Consider the following 21,472-nt stretch of genomic DNA (forward strand, 5'->3'; position numbering starts at 1 on the left):
TCGTTAATTCGGACACCCATAATTCGGAATGATCTATAATCCGGACCTCAAAACTAAAAACTTTCTGCGCGTGCGCCGCATTGACACATGCGCATAGGCGTTTACGCGAGCGCGTAAGACCTTTTACGACTGCGCATATGAGTGTGCGCAAGTGCAGAATACGTTTTCGCATGCGCGTTTTATGTATAATGGACGTATAAGGTCAAATTATCTAATTATCTATTTCAGTTAATGTTGATGATTGCGTGGTTCCTTAATTTTCGAATTGGATCCGACTTATTATTTTTTGCAGACTGTAAGAGCAATTTTATAAAAGTAAGCTTAAACTTTCGATTATATCAAATAGAATTTCTGATATATATTTGTTGATATGTAAAGGATCTAAAGCGAAAGTATGTTTTGAAATTCGAAATCTGTTTATCAATTTCACGCTGCTCGGCGGGGGATCGCCGCGGCGGGCGCGTAATGAATTGGAAGTTGATCTGTCAACACTATCCTTATCTTCAGCGCAGATGTTTTTATTTTATTTGGCTTATAATTCCTTACCAAATGTAGTATTTCATCTCGATATGCTCCGTCTTTGATATGATTTAAAACAAGTTCCTCGTCATTATAATTCGCTTTCGATAGCGAAGAAAGTGACAGAGGTTATTGAAAACGAAAAAATTTCGATTGACAAATTAATCGGTGTTCTAGACACAGCAATTATAGGACTTGAACAGCGGAACTTTGTAACTGAACAAGAAATTATGTCTGTTTAATAGAATTAAAGAGAAAGTATTATCACATGAAACGAAGCAAAACTTAAACAACTTACATTGAAAGAAATGTTTAATAAAGTAAACAAATAAATATTAAGCTTTTTCTTTTTGCAAATTTTGATACCCTTTAGATCATAATTGTTCTTTATTTCATAAATTACGGTTTCATATTTTTAATTTTAGTATTTCTGCATGCCATCTTACGAGATTTAAACTGATGATCTATAATCCGGAAAAATCGATAATCCGGAATCGCCGAAGTCCCGAAGAGTCCGGATTAACGACTTTTGACTGTACTAAATTATTCTTCTTTTAACAGTATTCCTTCAGTTTAGACTAGATGGTGAATCAGTTTGGAAAGGGAAAACAGAGTCAAGGAAATTAATATTCCTCTATGTTGATGCAAAATAAGTTTTACAGTGTCTAAAATAATTTTGTACAATGACTGATTTGTAATGGTTTTTTTTTTTAAGTATATCATATTTACTTGCATATTTTCCCCTTGTGTATTCCCTTAATTTTAGCATATGATTTAGAAATTTGTGTTTATGTTAACAATGTAAAGTGCAAGCACAAATAGGAAAATACTTCCTATAAGTAAATAAATCCTGAAATATGTAATGCAATACTGTGTTTGTATATGTGTTTTTCATAGCTCTTAACTTTCTCAGTTTTTCATCGCATCTCCCATTAGATCACCACATCTCGCGGTTTTTAATTTTTAGCCTTACTAAAGAATGTCCCCCTTCCCTGTTCTGGTTATTTTTCAGAATAATTTAAACTCGATGTTTTCATTATTTTACTTAATATTTCTTATTAAATTTTGTTTGATCTGAATTGTATTAACCTACTGTAGACAATTGTAGATTTTTATGTGTAGATTCAAGAAACGTTTAATCACTTGATATTTGTATTTAATTTTATTTCAATGTATGGTACATTAAGTTTAGCCTCACAAATATTATGTGTATTAATTATTAGACCAAAAGGGGCATTAGTCCAGAAGGATTAAATGAAAAAAAAAAAAAAAAAAAAAAAAAAACACCCTTTTGGGTGTAATATAAAATACAAAAGCTTTCAGAGTTTTTAATTTTCAGATTTTTTATTTTCATCATATTTAAAAGTACTTTGATAAATGAAAGCTTTCATTCACTAAGTGGGAATTTTTCCTGTATAAAAATGTAAGAAAATTTTTAATTGGCCAAAAAATATAAAATTTAAAATACCTAATTAAATACTAATATATATTACATCAGATTTATATTAAAATAGTTAAATAACGTGTGGCGACACACTGCCTTTCTGTGGAAACCCTAAAGAATTCGTCTGTCATGTGCCCAGATGCATCATTACGTCTACGTCTCCTTTTCTATTTGATAGTTAGTTGAATTTAAGATTTTGTAGAATTAGAAATGGCGTGAAAATAAATGTTGGTGTTTTTAAAAAGTGTCGGCTCAGATTTTCGAACCTATGATTTACTTGTTAAGCAACAACATGAATATAGTTAAAAATCGGTGATTGACATGAATTACAAATAGTTGAATAACATGAATTTAGTTAAAAATAGTTGAGTGACCTGAATTACAAATAATTGAATTAAAGTCAGTTGGGTTAAATTGAATGCACATGATTGCCGATGCACAATGTGAAGCCATTCCAGTTTCTCATGATCTTCCGGTTTTTAAGATTTTAATGCTGGCAGCTACAGTTTTAAATGTGCTTTGTTTATCATTTAAGCAGTCTATTCATAAATGGCGTATACCATATATTTTCTCGCTTCTTGATTTTTAAGCATAAAATTAGTTAGAAGAGAGGAGAAAACATGAGAGTAAATATGTAGTAGTACCACCGATTAAAAAAATTTGCCAGTGCTGCTTTGACAGTCTCACAAGTTTAAGAAAATTTAGAATGCCTAGAACGAAACATTTTTGGACATGTATTCAGTTTAAAACCTTTCCTGAACAATGAAGTATCTAAGAAAAGATTTGACAAATCATTTCTTTTACAAATATTTTTTGTGGAGTAATAAATAGTTGAAAAAATAGTTGAAATTTTTTTGTTAAAATTGTTGTCCCAATTTTTTGCAATGTCTAAAAGAAAAATGAAAGAGTAATTTTTAAGGGAATCATAGAGCCGTGAAGAGGAAACTTGTTGCGAAGCTTACAAAAATCCGAATAGCAGCGATGAGGAATAGTCGAGTTTTTCAGAAAGATGTTTATAGACAAATCTGATTCCAATACTGATAAATGAAGTGATAATAAATATGGTGTACACCCGAGAAAGCGCAATTCAGGTTAGTGAACGAAATGAATTTAGCTGTCGGCAACAATAATTTTCTTTCAAGAATCAACAGTAATTTTTTAAAATCTGTACTTTATCTTGTAAGTACTCAGAGAACCGTCACCTGAATGTGAGGAACATGGCCTGATTAGAATTTTTGCTGTCACCTGAATGTAGGCGACGCCAGGGCTGTGGAGTCGGTAGGAAAAATGAGATTCAGACTCCTGGAATTTTAGACCCTGACTCAGACTCCCTCATATATATATGTAAATATATACACATGTGTTGCAGCTTATTTTTTAATATAAAAGAAGTAATAGATGCTACAGAAAAAAATTAATGGCATAGCAAATTATTTATATTAATTAGCATTTATTATGAAATGGAAAAACTGGCATTAGTTATCTCTAAGAAACAGTATAGCTTTAGCAAGATCTTTGTTGGAATACCATAGATCAGATTTTATAAACTTCAAAGCTAAGAAGATTCTTTCCATTTTGACTTGAGTAGGAGGAAGAGCTGTTACTATTAGGGCACTTCTTTTAACTTTTCAGGATACATTTTTACAAGTTCTAAAAGCGGTGTCTTGCAAGAGCAATCGTATTTTTCTCTTTCTTCAAAGCCATGTGTTGGTTCAAAGCCATGTGTCTTCAAGCCATGTTTCTTCAAAGCCATGTGTCTTCAAGCCATGTTTCTTCAAAGCCATGTGTCTTCAAAGCCATGAAATCTTGTTTCTATTTTTTCATTTTTATAGCTAAAGGCTCTTTATTTTCATTTGCTTTGCCTTAGCCTTTTCAATATTATTCAAATATTTCTCAAAATCTAATTCAATTAAGAGGATGATAAAGGCTTAGTTGCAGTGTCTGCAGTTTTACTGTCCTGATTCGAATACGCCAATTGTTCTGAAAATAATTTCATTCTTATAGAATGTTCATAAATGACTTTTTTGTCTTCTTAATTTGTTCATCATCCAACAAAATTCGGTGTTCTGGATCTACATATATTGAACTCAGCAAGGTCTCATTGTCTAGCAAACTATTTTCTCTTTTCTTCATTGAAGAAATGATTCCTTCTGCAATAAACCCTCCATTTCAGAAAGAACAAATATTACATTCTTCCATTCTCGCCTCCTGTCAATTCTTCAGTTTGTAACTTTTTGGTGGCTATATATGGTGTAGAAAGAAGAATTTCCAATTCTGCAAGATCATTCTACAGTCTTTCTGATTGTTGTAACATTAGGGTTATCTAAATCTTCTAAAAAAGTTTTTAATTCTAACAACTTCTATATCATGAAATATGTACTTTTCCATCGCGTTGCTTGATCATTAATTGCTCTTTTTCCTGCTCGCTTCCTAAGAATGACATCAATTTTGGGAGTTCTTGTTGCTATTGCTGCTTACCTAAATTTACTACTGAGATTTGTAAATGAATGGAGTAACTAAATGAATCAGTTTAATCACTAATGGCAAATATCACATCCACCCTCCTACCTTATATTTATTTAGTAACCCTCTGAGCGTTATAGCTGGCTTTATTCGGTCATCAGAAGTTTTGCTACTTGCCATATATTAGCTTATAATTTAAGATATTTTGCTTTCTTACTTTCTTTAATAATGCAAATATCATGGTAATGAATGTAAGTTTGTGAAAATACAGACTAAAATAAGTAATTAAGCAAATACAATTAATAAATGCTGTTTAAATATCTGTCTTCATGACGGATCTAAAATCCTGTAACGCTCAGAGGGTTAATATGTCAATAAAATAGAATAAAGCTAATGTATATATTTCATAAATAAAAATAACTCAGCTTGTCATTAATTTTTTTTTTTTTTCAATTCACTTTAATTTTATTTCAAATTTAAACTGTCCAACAAAAATTGGAGTCAGAGTCGACCTGTTTTTAGCGACTCCATTTCTGACTCCTTTTACCCCAAAATCTGTCCAACTCCGCTTCCAACTCCATGACTCCAACTCGGACTCCACAGCCCTGAGTGACGCTGTAGTCAAAAGTGTTAAAATGCTAACCAGCTATAAAAGGCTTCTTCATTATAATTTTTTACTGCAGTGTGTTATAAGCTTAATGTATTAGAAAGCCAGAAACTGGTTCAAATGTTAATTTTAAAGTTTTATGTTATTCCATTAATTTTCAAATTTAATGAAACATTTATGATTTAGTAAGGTATTTCTAGTTATTCCTCAACAGTTCCTAAATCTGGATTTGACTAATTAAGAATAATTCTTTTCAGAGGACAAGTGAAAATTTATAAGAATGTTTTAAATTTTTAGAATAAGATACTTTTTATTCAGCACATTATCAGACTAAGATTATGAAACTTGCAGGATACTGAATTGTATTTTTACATCATTTCTAAATAAATATGTATGAGTAATAATTGCTGAACATTGTTATGTGACTATGATTTATTTCTCTGTAACATTTTGATCTACCAATTGTATATAGTTCAAGTGCGGTAGAATTTGTAAATCAAGGTGCAGAATTAATAGTATAAGTTGGAAAGTAATTAAAAATTATTCTTTTTATTTAATTTTCTTTTTAGCAAAGATAAAAATTACCAGAATCGGTTTAACTTAGAGTAACTCTAAAATTTATTTTCATTGTCTGATAGATTAAAAGACTTCAAATGTAGAATTTTTAGGATATTTATGTCTTGACTGAAACCAAATGGAAAGATCTATTATATGTAAGTAAATATTTAATCATGGGCAGCAAGTGATTTAATGTGTGCTTATTCTTACTTTTCTAGGCGAGTTTAAGTTCTACTAGAATATATTTAGTAAAATTTTCTTTAAAAGATTAATTATTGTACATTGCCCTAGTAATATATAGTTATTTTAGATACAAATTCTGGAAGAGATTTTTAATTAAAGACTTAAACAGCCTTGAACAGTTGAAAAATACATAATCCAGCCTATTTTATTATGATTAATTTTCACATATTATAAAATGTGCAGTGATATTTAGCTGTATTGTATTGATTGTGAAAGGAATTGCCAAATTTTATCATGGTTCTGTTTATATGAATCATAATTGAACTAAGGACATCAAAAGGTGATTTATTTATATTTTTACAGTTTCTTACAGGGTAAAGCAATGATACACATAAGATGTTTACTTTATTATTTATAAATACTAGTTCTTCTGAATTTCAATATTCAACTGAGAAATTCTACTTTAAGTTGAATTTTTACCTTAATTAAAGTAAATGTCTACATTTAAAAGTGTTGCACAACATATCCTAACTGAAATTTTACTTTCTTTGCAAAATTTAAATTTAAAATTTTGTTTTGTTAAATTTCATTTTAGCAGCCATATCATCAACTGAAATTTGCCCATTTGTAGTATGTTTATGTATCATGTCTATTGTGTTTTATATCATTTTTGAATGAATATATATGAGTAGTAATTGCTGAACATTGTTATGTGACTATAATTTATTTCTCTTTGTAGCATTTTGATCTACCAATTGTATATAGTTCAAGTGGGGTAGAATTTATAAATCAAGGTGCAGAATTTACAACTATATATATTTTGGATGAATTTGAGGGTGATACTTATACATCACTTCACAAAGCAGGCCAGAGAATTTTGGGTCCTACAACTGTGATGCAGTATGCAAAGAAGAACGAGGTAATTATTTTACAACATAGTACTAGACATTAATTATTTATCTTTTCTACCTTGTGATATAACCAAAAATGTAACATTTGGGAAATAACATTTTACAGATTAGCAAATATATAATGAAACAAAATAAATAAAAGAAAAATTATTGGAATCAAATAAATTTGATTAATTGCTAATGTCTAAAAGAAGAAATATATTTTCAAAAGTGGGAAAAATATAAATTATTAACTGAAAAAAATCTGTTAATGTTTATTTTAAAGCTTGATACAAGATATATATAAGAAGAAAAAGTGTCAACTAGCCGTGTACTAAAATATACAGAAAGATTTTTACAAAAAGGCAGTTAAATCAGATGGTCAAAAGTCTAGTAAAGAGGTCCTTGTCAACCAAGGATTTAGTGTTTTTCAAAGTGTTTATTAATTTTGTAGCTTGTAGAGACCAGTTTCATGTACTGTGAGAATAACTACTTTGTCATTTAATATCTATTTCTTGCGGATGATTGACATTTTAGAGAGTACTTTTTATTTTTTTACAAAAAAAAAAAAAAAAAAAAAAAAAAAAAAAGTGGGAGGAGGGGGAAATTTGATTGCATAATTTGCTTGAGCAAGTCTTTGATGTAGTAGACTGGATTATTTGGACTATGGTAAAGAATGTGTAAGTCACTTGGCAGGAGAAAGTTTTTCAGTTTGCACCAAGATGCAAAACGGAAGAATATTGTAGGAGGACAAGAGCATAGATAAACTTTCACTACGTGAAGTAAAACATCTATTGAGAGCATGCTGTATTATACTCTAGTAGACAAACTGGTGATGAACTTGCTGGGTGATCCTGTTACAATTTTCGAGTGACCAGTTGTGGCATGCTGAATTAGAACATGCATGGAAGTTACACATAAAAAGTTTACAATTAAAAATTGACAGTTTAACAACAAGATTAACAATAACATGCATTATTAACACAGTGTTTTCTAATCCTAGAATGGGATGGCAAAAGAAATCTGGTCCTAGCCTAGTGCTGCCATTTGATGGGCACAAAGGGAGCAATGCCCTATAATGCCGATATTTCTATTGGCAAGAACTTGGAAAAGCAGTCTGTGAACCATGGTCCCTATAATCTATAAGAACTGAAAAAGATGGGCTAGCAGCAGTGCTTACATATGTTTTAGTATTTACGAATGTTTATTCAGTACAGTATGTAATTTCATTGTACATAATCTGCTATATATACATTATTAAATCATCAATTAAAAGTAAACTGCTCAATTAAAAAAAAAAATTCCCGTTTTTCTTTCTCACTTTGCTGCTGTTAGTCTTCTATTTCAAAATGACCCTGATCGAAGTACCAGAGTAATGCAAAGAAAAAAGACATCACTGTGAAGTGAGTAAGAAACTTGATGGGGACAAAAAGAAATGCAATGAGAAATTGCACATCTTATTAAGAGACAGAAATTTTGGTACTTAAATATTAATACTCTTGATCAGACAAGTAGTATGATTTAGTAGCAGTTCTGGATGACCATGTCCTTTAGAAATCCACAGTATCAATTGGCGACCATTGCCCTAAATTTCCACCAACGATACAGAATAATTCATAAGTACCAACATTTCAGTGCTGATTTAAATTTAACCAATCAAAATTTAAAAATGTAGGTAAGTTATCAGTAGTACTTTTCTGTTAATTATAATAGGGATTCAAATAGGATTCTTTCCTTGTTTTATTAACTGCCCTCTTATTAACTATGAGTTTCGGTATTATCTCATGTAGTAGGACATTAGTTATAAAAATCCTTTCTGAGTTCAGTTTGAGATTCTGAAAATGCTATTTTTCTAAATGGTAATCACATAATTTTATGAAAATCTTGAAGATTTTGCTGACAAGATTTTAAATTTTATGTTTTAAAACATGTTCAGAATTTAACTTCATTTGTTATTGTTGACTGTATTCTAATATTCCAATTAAAAAAAAAAAAAAAAGTTTAGCTGCATAATAAGATTATTGAAAATTTTAGCCTCTACCGAACAATATTCGACCTTTGTACACTACATCTATGAAGAATCTGGTCATATCATTTTCTGGTTTTCGTGTTAAAGAAGAACTGGTAAGTTTTGATTTTTAATGTTGTTTGCCTAATTTTTATTAAATTGGTTAATTAGTGTTCAGTTTTATAAAATATGCTATATCAGATATGCTGATGGGCTAAAACCGTAAAAATAGTTTCCCTTTACACTCGGGGCCTTTGCACCAGCAACTCGAGACATTTTGAAGCCTTTTTGACGCTTTTCTTACCAGTAACTTAAAATCATTACACACCCAAATTAGTGTATAAAATTTTTATATTTTAACATTTTATATATCTAGATACTTTTATAAACATAATTTCTTAAATATTAGTCTCTAAAATTTTTCTGTGTAAGATATTTCATGTACATTTCCCAAGATGCATGCCCAGCTTGTTGGGGCAAGTATTACAGTAATATGTCTTATTCCGGGTTCATTTCTCTGAGAAGAGACTTTGTGATAGATAAGAAAAGATAAGATTTTCTTATCTAAAAGATTCATAAGATAATACAGAAAGAGCGTAGAAACCCGCTTCGAAGAAACTAAATGTAAATAGTTATTGCTGCACATTGAGTTTCCGCATCAAACCAAGTGGTGAGCGATACTCATCGGCAACTTCCAGTAGCATTTATGAACTCGTTAGTTACTATTTGCGCCAAGCTAATGCACAAAAGACATTTGAAACAATGGCTGTTGCCTTTCGTGCATTAGCTTGGTGGTGCACCAAGAATTCCAAACAAGAGCAATCAATCAATAAAATTAAAAGAGAATTGAGAAAAATTGGTAATAAAGCACTTGTTTTTGAGAAATCTTTCTTTTTTCATTATTCTTCCCATTTACACAGTGATCCGTGTTCTCTTTAAAAAAAAGAGAGAGAGAGAATTATACAAACTTGACATCTATACAAGTTGTCATTACACATCAGCCAAAATGGACATTCTACACGTATAACTCCATAAATACTTTTGGTGACATTGTGGGCTGCCACATTACCATTTTGGCAATATATTGCTTTCCCTCAAGAAAATTTGTAATTTTTCAGTGGTGGTGTGGATAACCAAAAAATAGCAAAAACACTTACAGGTATTAAATGGAAATTTAAATAATTATAAATAATAATTTAAATAATATAAATAATTTAAATTTAAATAATGGTAAAAATTTCATTTTTTCCTTTCAAATTTTTTGAACGACCTTGATTTTTTCCATTTTTTACCATAATGTCTAATTGAAACAATTTGATAGCTGTGATTAATTTTATTACACAATCCAATGCATATAAATATAACTTAATAGCATTTAAAAAGAATCTTTTATTAAGATTAATATTATAGTGAAAATTAGTTTTGAAGTAGCTTGATTGTTATAAATTCTGTGATAATTGCTTTATGACAACAAATGTATTAATATTTCAGAATGCCATGGTTGTCTTAATACATCATATGGGAGGTACAATTCGGAAAGATTTTAATATATCCAAGACAACTCACCTGGTTGCAACTTCTGCCGCTAAAGGAGGTGAAAAATACAAAGTAAGTACTAATGTCTTGTTTACAATCCAATTTATATCCATTGCAGATATTTCATTAATTTAATATGGTACTGTTACGAAATGTACAGGCGTGGTGAGATGGCTTCCCCACAAAACAGTTTTAGGGTTGCCATAAAATGGCAAGGGAAGGCAGTGATACCACATTTGGCGAGAAATCACCCATTTGGAGACAAAATCGGCAATACACCATGGACGGTTGAAGGACCTTCTGGAACGAATTCTTACTGGTTTAGTCCAGAATTTTCCCGAACACAAGCCGGAAGCTATATAAACCGTGCTGGTCTGCAGTCAGCAAGTGTGCTTCATCGTGAGGAAAAGGGTGTCTCTCATCGAGTGAGTATGTCTTGTCTAGCGAGTCGATCCCTGCGGAGGCGATCGCGTTGACAGTCGGCCAGCGAGTGCACCGAAAGAGTCTCATAGAGTATCGTGGTTAGTGCATCGTCGAGAGAGCGTGTTGAGCTCTGGAAACGACTGAACCGAGAGTCAGGAGCTGTGCTCTGTGTGTCGTTGAGTGCATCGCGAGCTGTAGCGTGGAGAGTCTCGAGAGTACGTGGAGTTCCGAGAATGACCAAGCAGAGTCGGGAGCTGTACTCCAGAAAGCAGAGTCGGCTGCTTTGCAGGAAGCTGTCTCTACCGTGATAGCCTGAAGGCTGCCTTCCCTGAAGGCTGGGTCGCTGATCATGTTAGCGTGTTTATAATAGTTCATCAACGACTGTAAAACATGTTTTGGAGCTTTCCTGGCAATACTGGCTAATAAAGTACTTCATCAAGTATCGTATCTACGAACCCCGTTCGAACGTGAAGTAAGAAAATAACACAACAGCTGGTGTCAGAAAGAAAAAGAAAAATTCAACAATTGGTGTCAGAAGTGGGATAAAAAAAAAGTAACAGTACAAAGTCCAGTATCCGGAATAGTCAGAACTTTGGCTATTCTAGATTTTGGAAATTTCTAGATTTTAGATCATTGATTTAAATTTAGTGAGATGATATGTAGAAATCATAAAATTATAAATATTCTTTATTAATCTTTCTTTAAGAAAGACTTCTTTTGAATATAAATTTTTTTCTGAATTGGCACGTGAAATTAAAATGCGACTGAACGCCAAAAAGTTGATATTTTCTCGATTTAAAACCATGCTACTGATATTTATGGTTCCAGCAGTTGATTGTTGATTTAAGATATTGTCATCGCAATATAAGATTTCAGTAATATTATATTATTTAGCTTTTCTTCTTGTATCTCATTATTTGTAAAAATTTGTTTTTTATTTGTAATATTCTAAAACTTCATGTTTATCAAAAATTTCTTAGCTGGTTATATATTAATATAAAGCCCGGCGGTCATACGAAATGACCACTGTTCTAGATATTATAAATTGTTATTAAAATGATTTGTGCGAAGGTGTCTAGTAATTCAAACTGAATTACCCAGGGCAGGCGGCGAGGACGTCTATTTGCTTTACTGCCCCACGGGGTTTCTCCCTTCTACTTGCTTAATTGGTTAAAGTAGAGTGTAATGAAGGAAACTACTGGCGGTACATTTCTTAAATAAAGGTGATTTATGTAATAAAATGTTAATTCACATGTCAAAGATCTCTTTGTACACAACATTTCTTGCGTAGATCTTACCATAATTTTTAAGCTCGCCTTCCAGAGGACCACCAATTATTTTTAATTTTATGTCCGTTTTTTTACGAACTCTTGAAACTCTTGAATATTTCCAAATTCTCTTATATATAGATGCTAAATTTATTTATTAAATGTTAAATGCACGTGATCTTGTATTTTAAATTTTTCCAGCTTAGCTTTCTCATAATATTCATCATGCACTGCACTGCACTGCACAAGAAATAAAACAATTTACAGTTACGCAAGCAACCAATAAACTATCAGCGACAAACACTTAAGCCGCATATATATAAGATGATGTGCATTTTTCAAAATATCTGTAAACATGTCCTCTCATGATTTTGCAGTGGCTCATGAGATTTTATATTTAAATATTTCAAGAATTCCTGGATGGTCATACTTAACTATGCTTAACAGTGTGCTCATCTGTTTTTTTAAAAAAAATATTTTACTCTATATATGCATTTCAGTGTCCTGTAATTTAAAATGTAATATTATGAACTCTAATGATAAAACTTGCTTTTCAGTTTTGTCCATTCATTGATAATTTCTTATGTGTCGTATTTTTTTAATATTATCCAAGGGTATTCAAGATGGGTAATAAATTATATATGGAGAATAACACCTTTGCATAAATGTGTGTACCTAACAATGTTCTACTTGTTTTATTTGATTTTAGGGGGGAGAAACAACTATACTTCAGGTCAACCTAAGTTGAGAACACTGGATATAGTAGAAAGTGTATGTGTCCGCAGTAGAATATAGTTCTGCCATTCAAGAAGTAATATTGTAAAAATTACTCTGTGAAATATGAAATCTGTTGAACAAAGAGAACAGAAGGAAAAAATGTGTGAAACGATAGATTACGGGGGGATGTTTTCCTGCTGGTCAATTATTCAATGACCAGCAGGAGGAAATCCCCTTTTCTTTTGGCATTATTGGCAAAACTGTAAATTCCAGCAACCTGGGCCTCACCCCACTCTTGACAAGAAAAGGAATAAAAGCATTCATTAATTCATTGACTGGGAGGAGAAACAAGCAGTTGCTATGGTATCTGTTTCATCTTCGACATATGTGTATAATTTCCAACCTCATGAAGCTGGAAAACCTGAAAAAAACGGTACCGCCAAGATTATCGTAATGAATGCTTTTGTCATATTATGGGAGCATTTTCCTAATAAATACGATAACGATATTGTTACTTGCTATAAGCTTAGCGGGACTGAATACCTTAGTTAAAAAAAAAGGGCCCTTTTCTGGGCCACAAATTAAAAATACAAGGGCTGTTTTTAAGGCCAAATATAAAATTTTAAAAAAGGCAGAACTATAAACAGTTATAAATAACATCATAAATATGAGCTAACAAATCCCTTAGAAAATATCATATGAAAGTGTCCCACCAGTAGCCGAGGGGTTAAATCTCTAAATACTGGTAGTTTGACATCACTTAAACCCAAGTTAATGGGCTGTATTCATGATCGGTTTTGGTCATTTTCCCATGCGTAACGTGAATATGAGCTTGTTTCCTTTAGAAAGTCCTCCACGAATGCATCTCCCCCCTTAGTCGAATAGCTCTTGTTTGCTTCACTATATTCAAATCGCTTAACCTATCCAATACGGAAGTTTTGATCAATTAAGTTAACTATGGTAGAAGGAACATGGGTTTCTTTCTAAAGGAAGAGATGGCTTCCTGGGGATTTTATAAGGGTAAAGGACTTCTTTTATATAACATACTGAAGGACTCCTATGCAGTTCAGAGCTTAAGTCATTACAAACGAACTCTCTGCATACTACAAGTGTTTCACGTCTTAAGCAACTCTATCATTAATACACTTGATTTGCAGATGATTCCATCTAAGGAAAAGAATAGCCAGATTTTTCCATATGATATGCTTGCTGTTTTTATACCTCGAAGGAAATGTATTGTTTTTACTTAGCTTATACAGTCCTACATGACAAAATATAATTCGCTGATTCTCGGACAGCTGAATCGGTCTGCTTTTTATAAATTGAGAAGGGGAAGCAATGTATTTTCCTTCGCGAAGCAAAAGACTCTCCTTTCATGCCACATCGTGCATAGACGTTTCATTCTTCAAAGCATAAAAACTAATTTGTTTTTAAAATGCAAGCAAACTGTCGTTTAATATGGTAGATGTCTTAAAAGCAGTAAATGCACTGAACCTTTCAGTTTTTTATACTTTTTTAGTTCTTGTAACTAATAAGACGTTTCTAATATTATAATTATAAATGATTAGTGGAATTAAATGGTATACGATTAATTAGTTGGCATAAGATCATTTGTTTCTTAATTTTTGTTTGTTTCACAATTTTAAAGTTTTAATATTTTTCTAATACCTTGAAATTTTTAATGGTAAACTCTTTAGTCATTAGACTGCAATCTGAAGATCTCGGTTTCCAGTCTTTTTATTCATTTTATTTTTGATTTTAAACAATAATCAGAAAGATAGGATAAAACATACTGTAGGAGGGTGATTATCTGGGCCTGACTGGGAAATGTATGCGTCTTTGGAGACAATTAATACAGGATATAATTTTTAAAAGTCTGCTATAAAATATTGTCAGAGTTTTTTAAACAATTGCAAATTAAAATCAAATTAACATCTTTAAAATAAAAATCGAAAATTTTCTCCTCGTTCACTGTTTTGGTAGCAACAAGCTGCGTAAACTCTTAAAATTTAAGAGAAAACAATACCATATTTTCAAAATTTATATATTTTATTTTTAACTAAGCGAATGGTCTTGGGAAAAATATTTGACCCAAACTGCAAGCAATACATTGTTAGCTCTTCCTTTCCAAATTTTAAGTAATGTTTCCGGTTTTAAATGCCATCAAATTCATATACCTCACATTTAGATAATAGTGAAATATTTTATATAAATTAAGACAATGAATAACATGTCCTACATTTTACACTACAGTGAACTATGAATTTCAAATGCAGGTTCACTGCATAAAAAGATTGTTATTTAAATACGCTGGATTTGGCAAGAAGTCGCCAATTGTGTAGCGAATTGGAGGAATTGAATATCCGTGGGCAGTGTACGGCGCATAGATAACTTGAAGAACAGGGTGAAAAGCTGGGAAAAGGCCATTCTAGCCTTGTATGTGTTTTCGGGTTAGCTTGTCGCGAAGTATAGTACAATAAATTGTTTTCCCCTATTTATCATGTAATGTTATGTGTGCATGTTTACATATGCAGTGATACATTCACTTTTATTCGTACTGTAGTTTCTATAAAAGTTATTTGTCTACCAGTGGCTGAGTTAATATCGTTGAATACTGGTAGATCCTTTTATTTTTGTTTCCTGTTAATGAATGAATAAAATTGTTGCTTTTTAACACCTTATTATGTATAAATATGAATAAATATTCCTTGTAAGGTCAGGCAGTTAGTGGCTCAATAAATACAACAATGGATTTATTATAGTTTACCTGTGGTTTAGTTCCTGATGGATGGGTGTACTGCATAATGTTTTTATTGTTTTTTTCCATGTGTAACTTGACTATGAGCCAGGTCTTCATATGAAGTCTTATGAAAGCTTGTCTTCTTCGACTAGTCCTCAAAAGTCCTCAAGTTTTTTTTTTTTTTTTGACTTTTGGTCTAAGTTTCTAATTTCAATTGAAAATTGCAAAGGTCCTTAATTTTTCACCTTTGACATTTCCATCTCTTATCTGTGACTGCTATTTGGTGTGGGAATTAGCATTTTGGATGAATTTAGAATTTAAACCATGTGGCATATAACAAAGCCATTACAAGTTGATGTTGTAAACAATGAGAAACAATTGGCTATCCTGGTGCAAAAGTTTCAGAATCTCTGATTGCTTTTTCATGCTATCTTGCAACTAGGTGTTATCAACAAAGTATTATCTTTACAATGAAAAAAAAAGTTTCTTGAGCTTTGACATTAGCTTTACAGCCATGCTTCGCCCTAATGAAATGAAAATGTGAGCTTCAAAGTCAGTTTGAATTTTATAAAGCTCCACTTATTTATGTAGAGAGTTAACCTATTCACTGCCACATTTTTTTCTCTCAATTTACATTTATTTCTGGGTGTCTAGATTATAAAGAGACTAAAAATTGAAATATAGATGGAATCTGCTACGAGCCCCAAATGGGGGATCGATCAACATTCAAGTAGCCCTCGCCGGAAAATAAAATTCACATTGACAATACAATAAATAGATAGTAAGTATATTCTAAAACCATTTGAGAACACTAAGTACACAGGAATTGGAAATGATGTACATAGTGATATGACATATCGCATTTTGAAAATGTTGAAATCTTTGAAATTCGCAAAAATTGCACTTCTCACAAATAATACTCTCCAACTCGCTCATTTAACAACTACTATTCAACAACTTATGCAAAAGCTTGAGAAAGGTAAACAACAATGTTAAAAAAAAGTAATCATTAATTACCAACCTAATTAAAGTTACCAAATTTCTGCTCCTAAGGCAAATCCCCGAACTGGGTGCATGGCAGTTAATAGGTTAATCGATAGTAAGTATATTCTAAAACCATTTGAGAACACAAAGTACACAGGAATCGGAAATGATGTACATAATGATATGACATATCGCATTTTAAAAATGTTGAAATCTTTGAAATTCGCAAAAATTGCACTTCTCACAAATAATACTCTCCAACTCGCTCGTTTAACAACTACTATTCAACAACTTATGCAAAAGCTTGAGAAAGGTAAACAGCAATGTTAAAAAAGTAATCATAAATTACCAACCTAATTAAAGTTACCAAATTTCTGCTCCTAAGGCAAATTCCCAAACTGGGTGCATGGCAGTTAATAGGTTAATCAGCTTCAGCACTAGATGTAATAGAAGCAATGTAGAGCGAGGGTTCTCAACCAAGGGGGGATTTCATAGTTTCAGGGAGGGGAATGCAGCCAGCCTTTCATTTAGCTGTTAAGTATTTAGTTTGCTTATGAATATAAAAATTGCTTTTATTAGAGTTTTGATATTTATCAACAATTCTGATACTTTTTAGAGTTTAATTTATAAAACATATTAAAAATCATATAAATTTAAATAACTATATATATATATATATGTATTTTTCGAGTTTTGGAAAGGAGTATGAGGAATGATCTAGCAATAGTAAAAGGGGGCATTCATTTGTGAAGAAATAATAAAAAAAAAAGTAATTCAAATAAAATAAAGGATCAGTGATTCTGGTTGACTGTTGAGACAATTTTTCTGTCAGATTATAACTTCTAGTAAAATTTAAAGCACATGTGCAAATTTTGACAAATTTGTCATAGTTGGTTTTTTGGAAAAATAATTAAAATTTTATTTTCCTTTGCCATGTTTTAAAATGTCTTTGCCTTTAATTTTTTTTTTATTTGCAAGAATCTTGATTCTGAAATTTAAACAAGATAATAAATATTATAAAACACCATTTCTGAATTATTTTTATTTAGAGTTATTTTACTTAGTTTTCTTGTGCAGAAATATGTATCAACCCTGTATACATATCCATCATTGATTCACATTTAACATATTCTGCATATTTAGTATGCTGCAAGTTTTGGTGTTCCAATCATGACATCGGAATGGATTTATCAGACATGGGCTCGAAGACGAGATGCTAACTGTAATGCAACAGATGATGAGTTGGTAAGTGAAAAAAAAATATGCATTAATTTTTTATGTTTGAAAAATTAACAAAATTTTACACATTCTTTATTCGTCCTCCTCTTATTCATGAACTGGATTTTGGGTTGGGATGTATAGCAAAATCCGGATCTTGTTTCTCCTTGGAGATTTTTATTAGGTTACGAGTACAGAGCTTCTTGTAAATCAATGATTCACTTGTGTTTTGTTTAGCTATGAAGAATGCTATGTCATATATCTAAACATAGCATTTTTACGTGATGTCTTTAAATATGATAAGAATGTTAACTTTCTTGTTATTAATTCAGTATTTATTTTTAAGAGACTGAAATGGGCATTTGGTATTATTAATAGTTATATTATTTAATGGTGGGAAAAAAACTATGAAGTTTGGTAAAATTATGCTAGAAATATGAAATATTATTTTCTTATTTAACTGATGGTATAGAATTTGAAATTCTGCAGTGATAAATTTGATCTTATAAATAAAGATGCATATAAAAGTCAAGTAAACATAAAAAAAAAAAAAAAAAAAAAAAAAAAATTAAAAAGGTAAAGTAGAGTAGCTTAATTTTGTAGTTTTTATTTTATCTTTGTGTTTTGATGCAAATACTTTTTTTTTTGCATGAGATAAAAGAAGTATTGTAATCACAAAAAATTTTATCAGATTTCAGTGGAAATATCCATTACATTTTGAGTATTTTTTTACATGATGTCTGTGCATATGAAATAAAGTACTCGTTATTCCAAAACAGATTGTAATGTGGAATTTTTAGTGATGACTGTATTTATGTACGTATGTATCTTTTGAAGCTGAAAAATCATTAGCTGTAGAACGTTGAAATTTGTATATAAGACTGCTTTAATATTTAGTTGCTCACCTCCTTTTTTATTGCAATCGGCAATATCACAATCGTATATGCTCACTCCCTTGCTCAGCTTAGGTCTTACCCAGCCTTATTTTTGTGATCGCTGGTTGTAGTCATATATTTCAATAACAGATGTGTTTTAAATGATGTAAATACTCATGTTTTGGCAATGTTGTATTTAAGAAATAATTTTGAAAAATAAAATCTAACTTTTAATACAGTCCCAGTTCCTTCTACTTATGTTTGGGAAGGTTTTATATTTATTATGAAAAAATAAAAATAAAAAGTTTGACTCTCGTACTACAAAAATTCAGATATTTAATATGAAAATTGGTAATTTTTTATGTCCTTTTCAACTTGGCTTGAACTTGGGGATCGGCTAATTAAGTTAGAATAATTCAAAGTAATAATTTAGTTAATTGGCTAATTAAGTTAGAATAATTCGAAGGTCATATACTTCAATAACAGATGTACTGTATTAAAATATAAGATAACAATAACAGATGTGCAATAATAACAGATGTACTGGGACTATGTACTGGGACTTCAATAACAGATGTCCTGAGACTGAATTAAAAGTTAGATTTTGTTATTTTTCAAAATGATTTCTTAAATACAACATTGCCAAAACATGAGCAAGTTTAAACCAAGTGCAGCAAAAAACTATGTATAATTTAATAGGCCATATAAGGAAGTCATAGTATGATGTCCACATCGGATTTTTTTATTGCATATTTTGTTTAAATGAATTGCAATTGTTATTCTGATTCTGCACAAGGTTTTAAATTTTCATCAATCATTCCATAAATTTTTATAATCATTTGCTGTGTAATCTTAAATACATTATAATAATTATATTTATTATAATGTATATGATATAATACATTATAATAATTAAGAAATGTAATGAATTCTAGTATTTATATTTCTTAACATTTCAAGCAAAGTCTAGCTTCATTAAGTAGAATGAAGTATGTTGCTTCATTATGTAGATGTATGTTTTTTGTAACAATTTTTAATGTTTTCTTGTATTTTTATATCTTTCTAAAAGTAAATTTTTCTGTTTTTAGATGCAATATAAACTGTTACCTTTTGCTGGCTGCAAATTAGCATTCATAGGATACCAGGGGGATGAAGAGAAGCATATGATTGAAGTTTCAGTTAAAAATGGTACAGTTCAATCAAGTTATTTTTATCTGTTTCTCATATTAACAATTTTAATCATAAAGTTGTCTTACCACTCTAATCATGGATACAAAATTCATTAAAACAGAAGAATTTGATTCAAATTAAACCACAAACTGGAAATGGAATTGTAAAGTGGCAGAGAATGAGCAGTTGATGCATTAATGTACCGCAAAATTTAAGTGCTAATGCACTGAAGTGAAAACTTTATTACTTCTAATATTTTTCAAATTACATATATCCAGCTTAGCCTCTAATGGATTTATTTTTAGTTTAATAATTTTCCTAACATCATCAGATGATCAATTTTGATGATCAAAGTCTACAACCAAGCAATAATCGGAAGAAAACAAGGACTTGTCATTATACTTTGTGACATCAGATAGTGGCACAATACTAGCATAATTTGGTCTTGAAACGGCATCTTTCAAACTTGCCTTACATGCTTCTAAATAAATTAGCAGCTTTGATTTGTTCAAAATTCTTATAAATTGATGATTTCAACTGACCCAGAGCTTGTCTGTCAGCCCTTGAACCTGTTGATTGGTATTACATTTAGACTGACGTGCTGATTCAATAATTTTAAAATGTTTTTCAAGAGTTTTGTAAAATGAGTCATCTTCCATAGCAGCTATTGCTGCCACTTTGCCAAAGGTGTTTGAAATTTTTTTAAAAAAGAGTTTAGAATCCTCATTATAATTTTCTTATCAGTGCTTTTCTTATTTTTATCATTCATAGTTTGATGTTCATTAAAATGCCTCAAATATTATTTTGTTGTAGTCTGTAGGTTTTACTTGATACTGATTGCTGTTGAGTTTATACTTTCTTCTTAATGTGCTCAGCCATTTGATTTTTAGATATGCAAATGACTACAAATATGCAAATGTAGACATATATCACTGGTTAACATACAAATTTGCTATCTTATAAATATTTTTGGCTATATTTAGGAGATTTATTTGATAATTGGCATTAGTTTGAATTTTAAACTGCTATGTAACCAAGTATTATTTGCACTTACTTTTCCCTAATAATATACAATGACTTTGAAATCGTAAGATACACTCTTTTTGTTGATAAATACTAGATAGTATCATTAGGCTTCTATAAAATAACCATTTGTTGGATGAACTAAAAAAAAATTTATCTAATGGCTTACCTTTTGGAAAAAAGACATCGATTTTTTTCCTTCTTTTTTTAGAAAATCATAAGTTGTTAGTTTTCTATAACCAGTTGGCCATTAGCATCAATTCGCCCATTATCAACCATCATTTGTAATTGAAAATGAGTTTCTTCTTTATGTTGTAATCTTGAAAAGATCCATGTCGGTTGGCAGTTTAATATCATGTGACAAAGCAGAATTTGTACTAAACACTTATTCTTCTGAAATGTTTTGATGTGCGATAGGACCTTTAGATTTTAAAATATCATCAGTTACTGAAAAATGCTTATTAACTCCACTTTCATAGGAAAAAGGAAGAAAGAAAAATGTGTATATTTTTGATCTTGTAGATTATTCTCATCATAACGTAGTGACACGCAATGAACTGGAAGTTGATCTGTCAGCACTATCCTCATCTTCAGGGCAGATGTTTTTATTTTATTCGGCTTATAATTCCTTACTAAATGTAGTATTTCATCTCGATGTACTCAGTCTTTGATATGATTTAAATCAAATTCCTCATCGTTATAAATATCACGAATACACATCAAATAGTTTTCTGGTTGCAATTTTCTAATTTCGACTATGCGTAATGTATGCTTTATGCATGCGCGCATTGAAAGAAATGTTTCATTAAGTAAACAAATAAATATTAAGCTTTTTTTTTGTAAATT

The 21,472-nt window shown here is 30.7% G+C and overlaps 1 protein-coding gene across 2 annotated transcripts in view; it reads left to right on the plus strand.

The window, feature by feature from the left end:
- The window catches only part of LOC118180815 (protein ECT2-like), a 115,072-nt gene that overhangs the window by 14,293 nt on the left and 79,307 nt on the right, over nucleotides 1–21,472 (plus strand). For both annotated transcript variants that reach the window (XM_035349872.2, XM_035349873.2), the window contains exons 4-8: nucleotides 6,514–6,693; nucleotides 8,699–8,788; nucleotides 10,164–10,280; nucleotides 17,484–17,585; nucleotides 19,522–19,621. In XM_035349872.2, coding sequence (XP_035205763.1) covers nucleotides 6,514–6,693; nucleotides 8,699–8,788; nucleotides 10,164–10,280; nucleotides 17,484–17,585; nucleotides 19,522–19,621 — 589 coding nt within the window. The remainder of the gene's footprint in view (nucleotides 1–6,513; nucleotides 6,694–8,698; nucleotides 8,789–10,163; nucleotides 10,281–17,483; nucleotides 17,586–19,521; nucleotides 19,622–21,472) is intronic.

The sequence above is a fragment of the Stegodyphus dumicola genome, chromosome 1 (genome assembly GCF_044657685.1).
Source record: "Stegodyphus dumicola isolate Sdum_Otavi_A_Nest chromosome 1, ASM4465768v1".
NCBI classification, from domain to species: Eukaryota; Metazoa; Arthropoda; class Arachnida; order Araneae; family Eresidae; genus Stegodyphus; species Stegodyphus dumicola.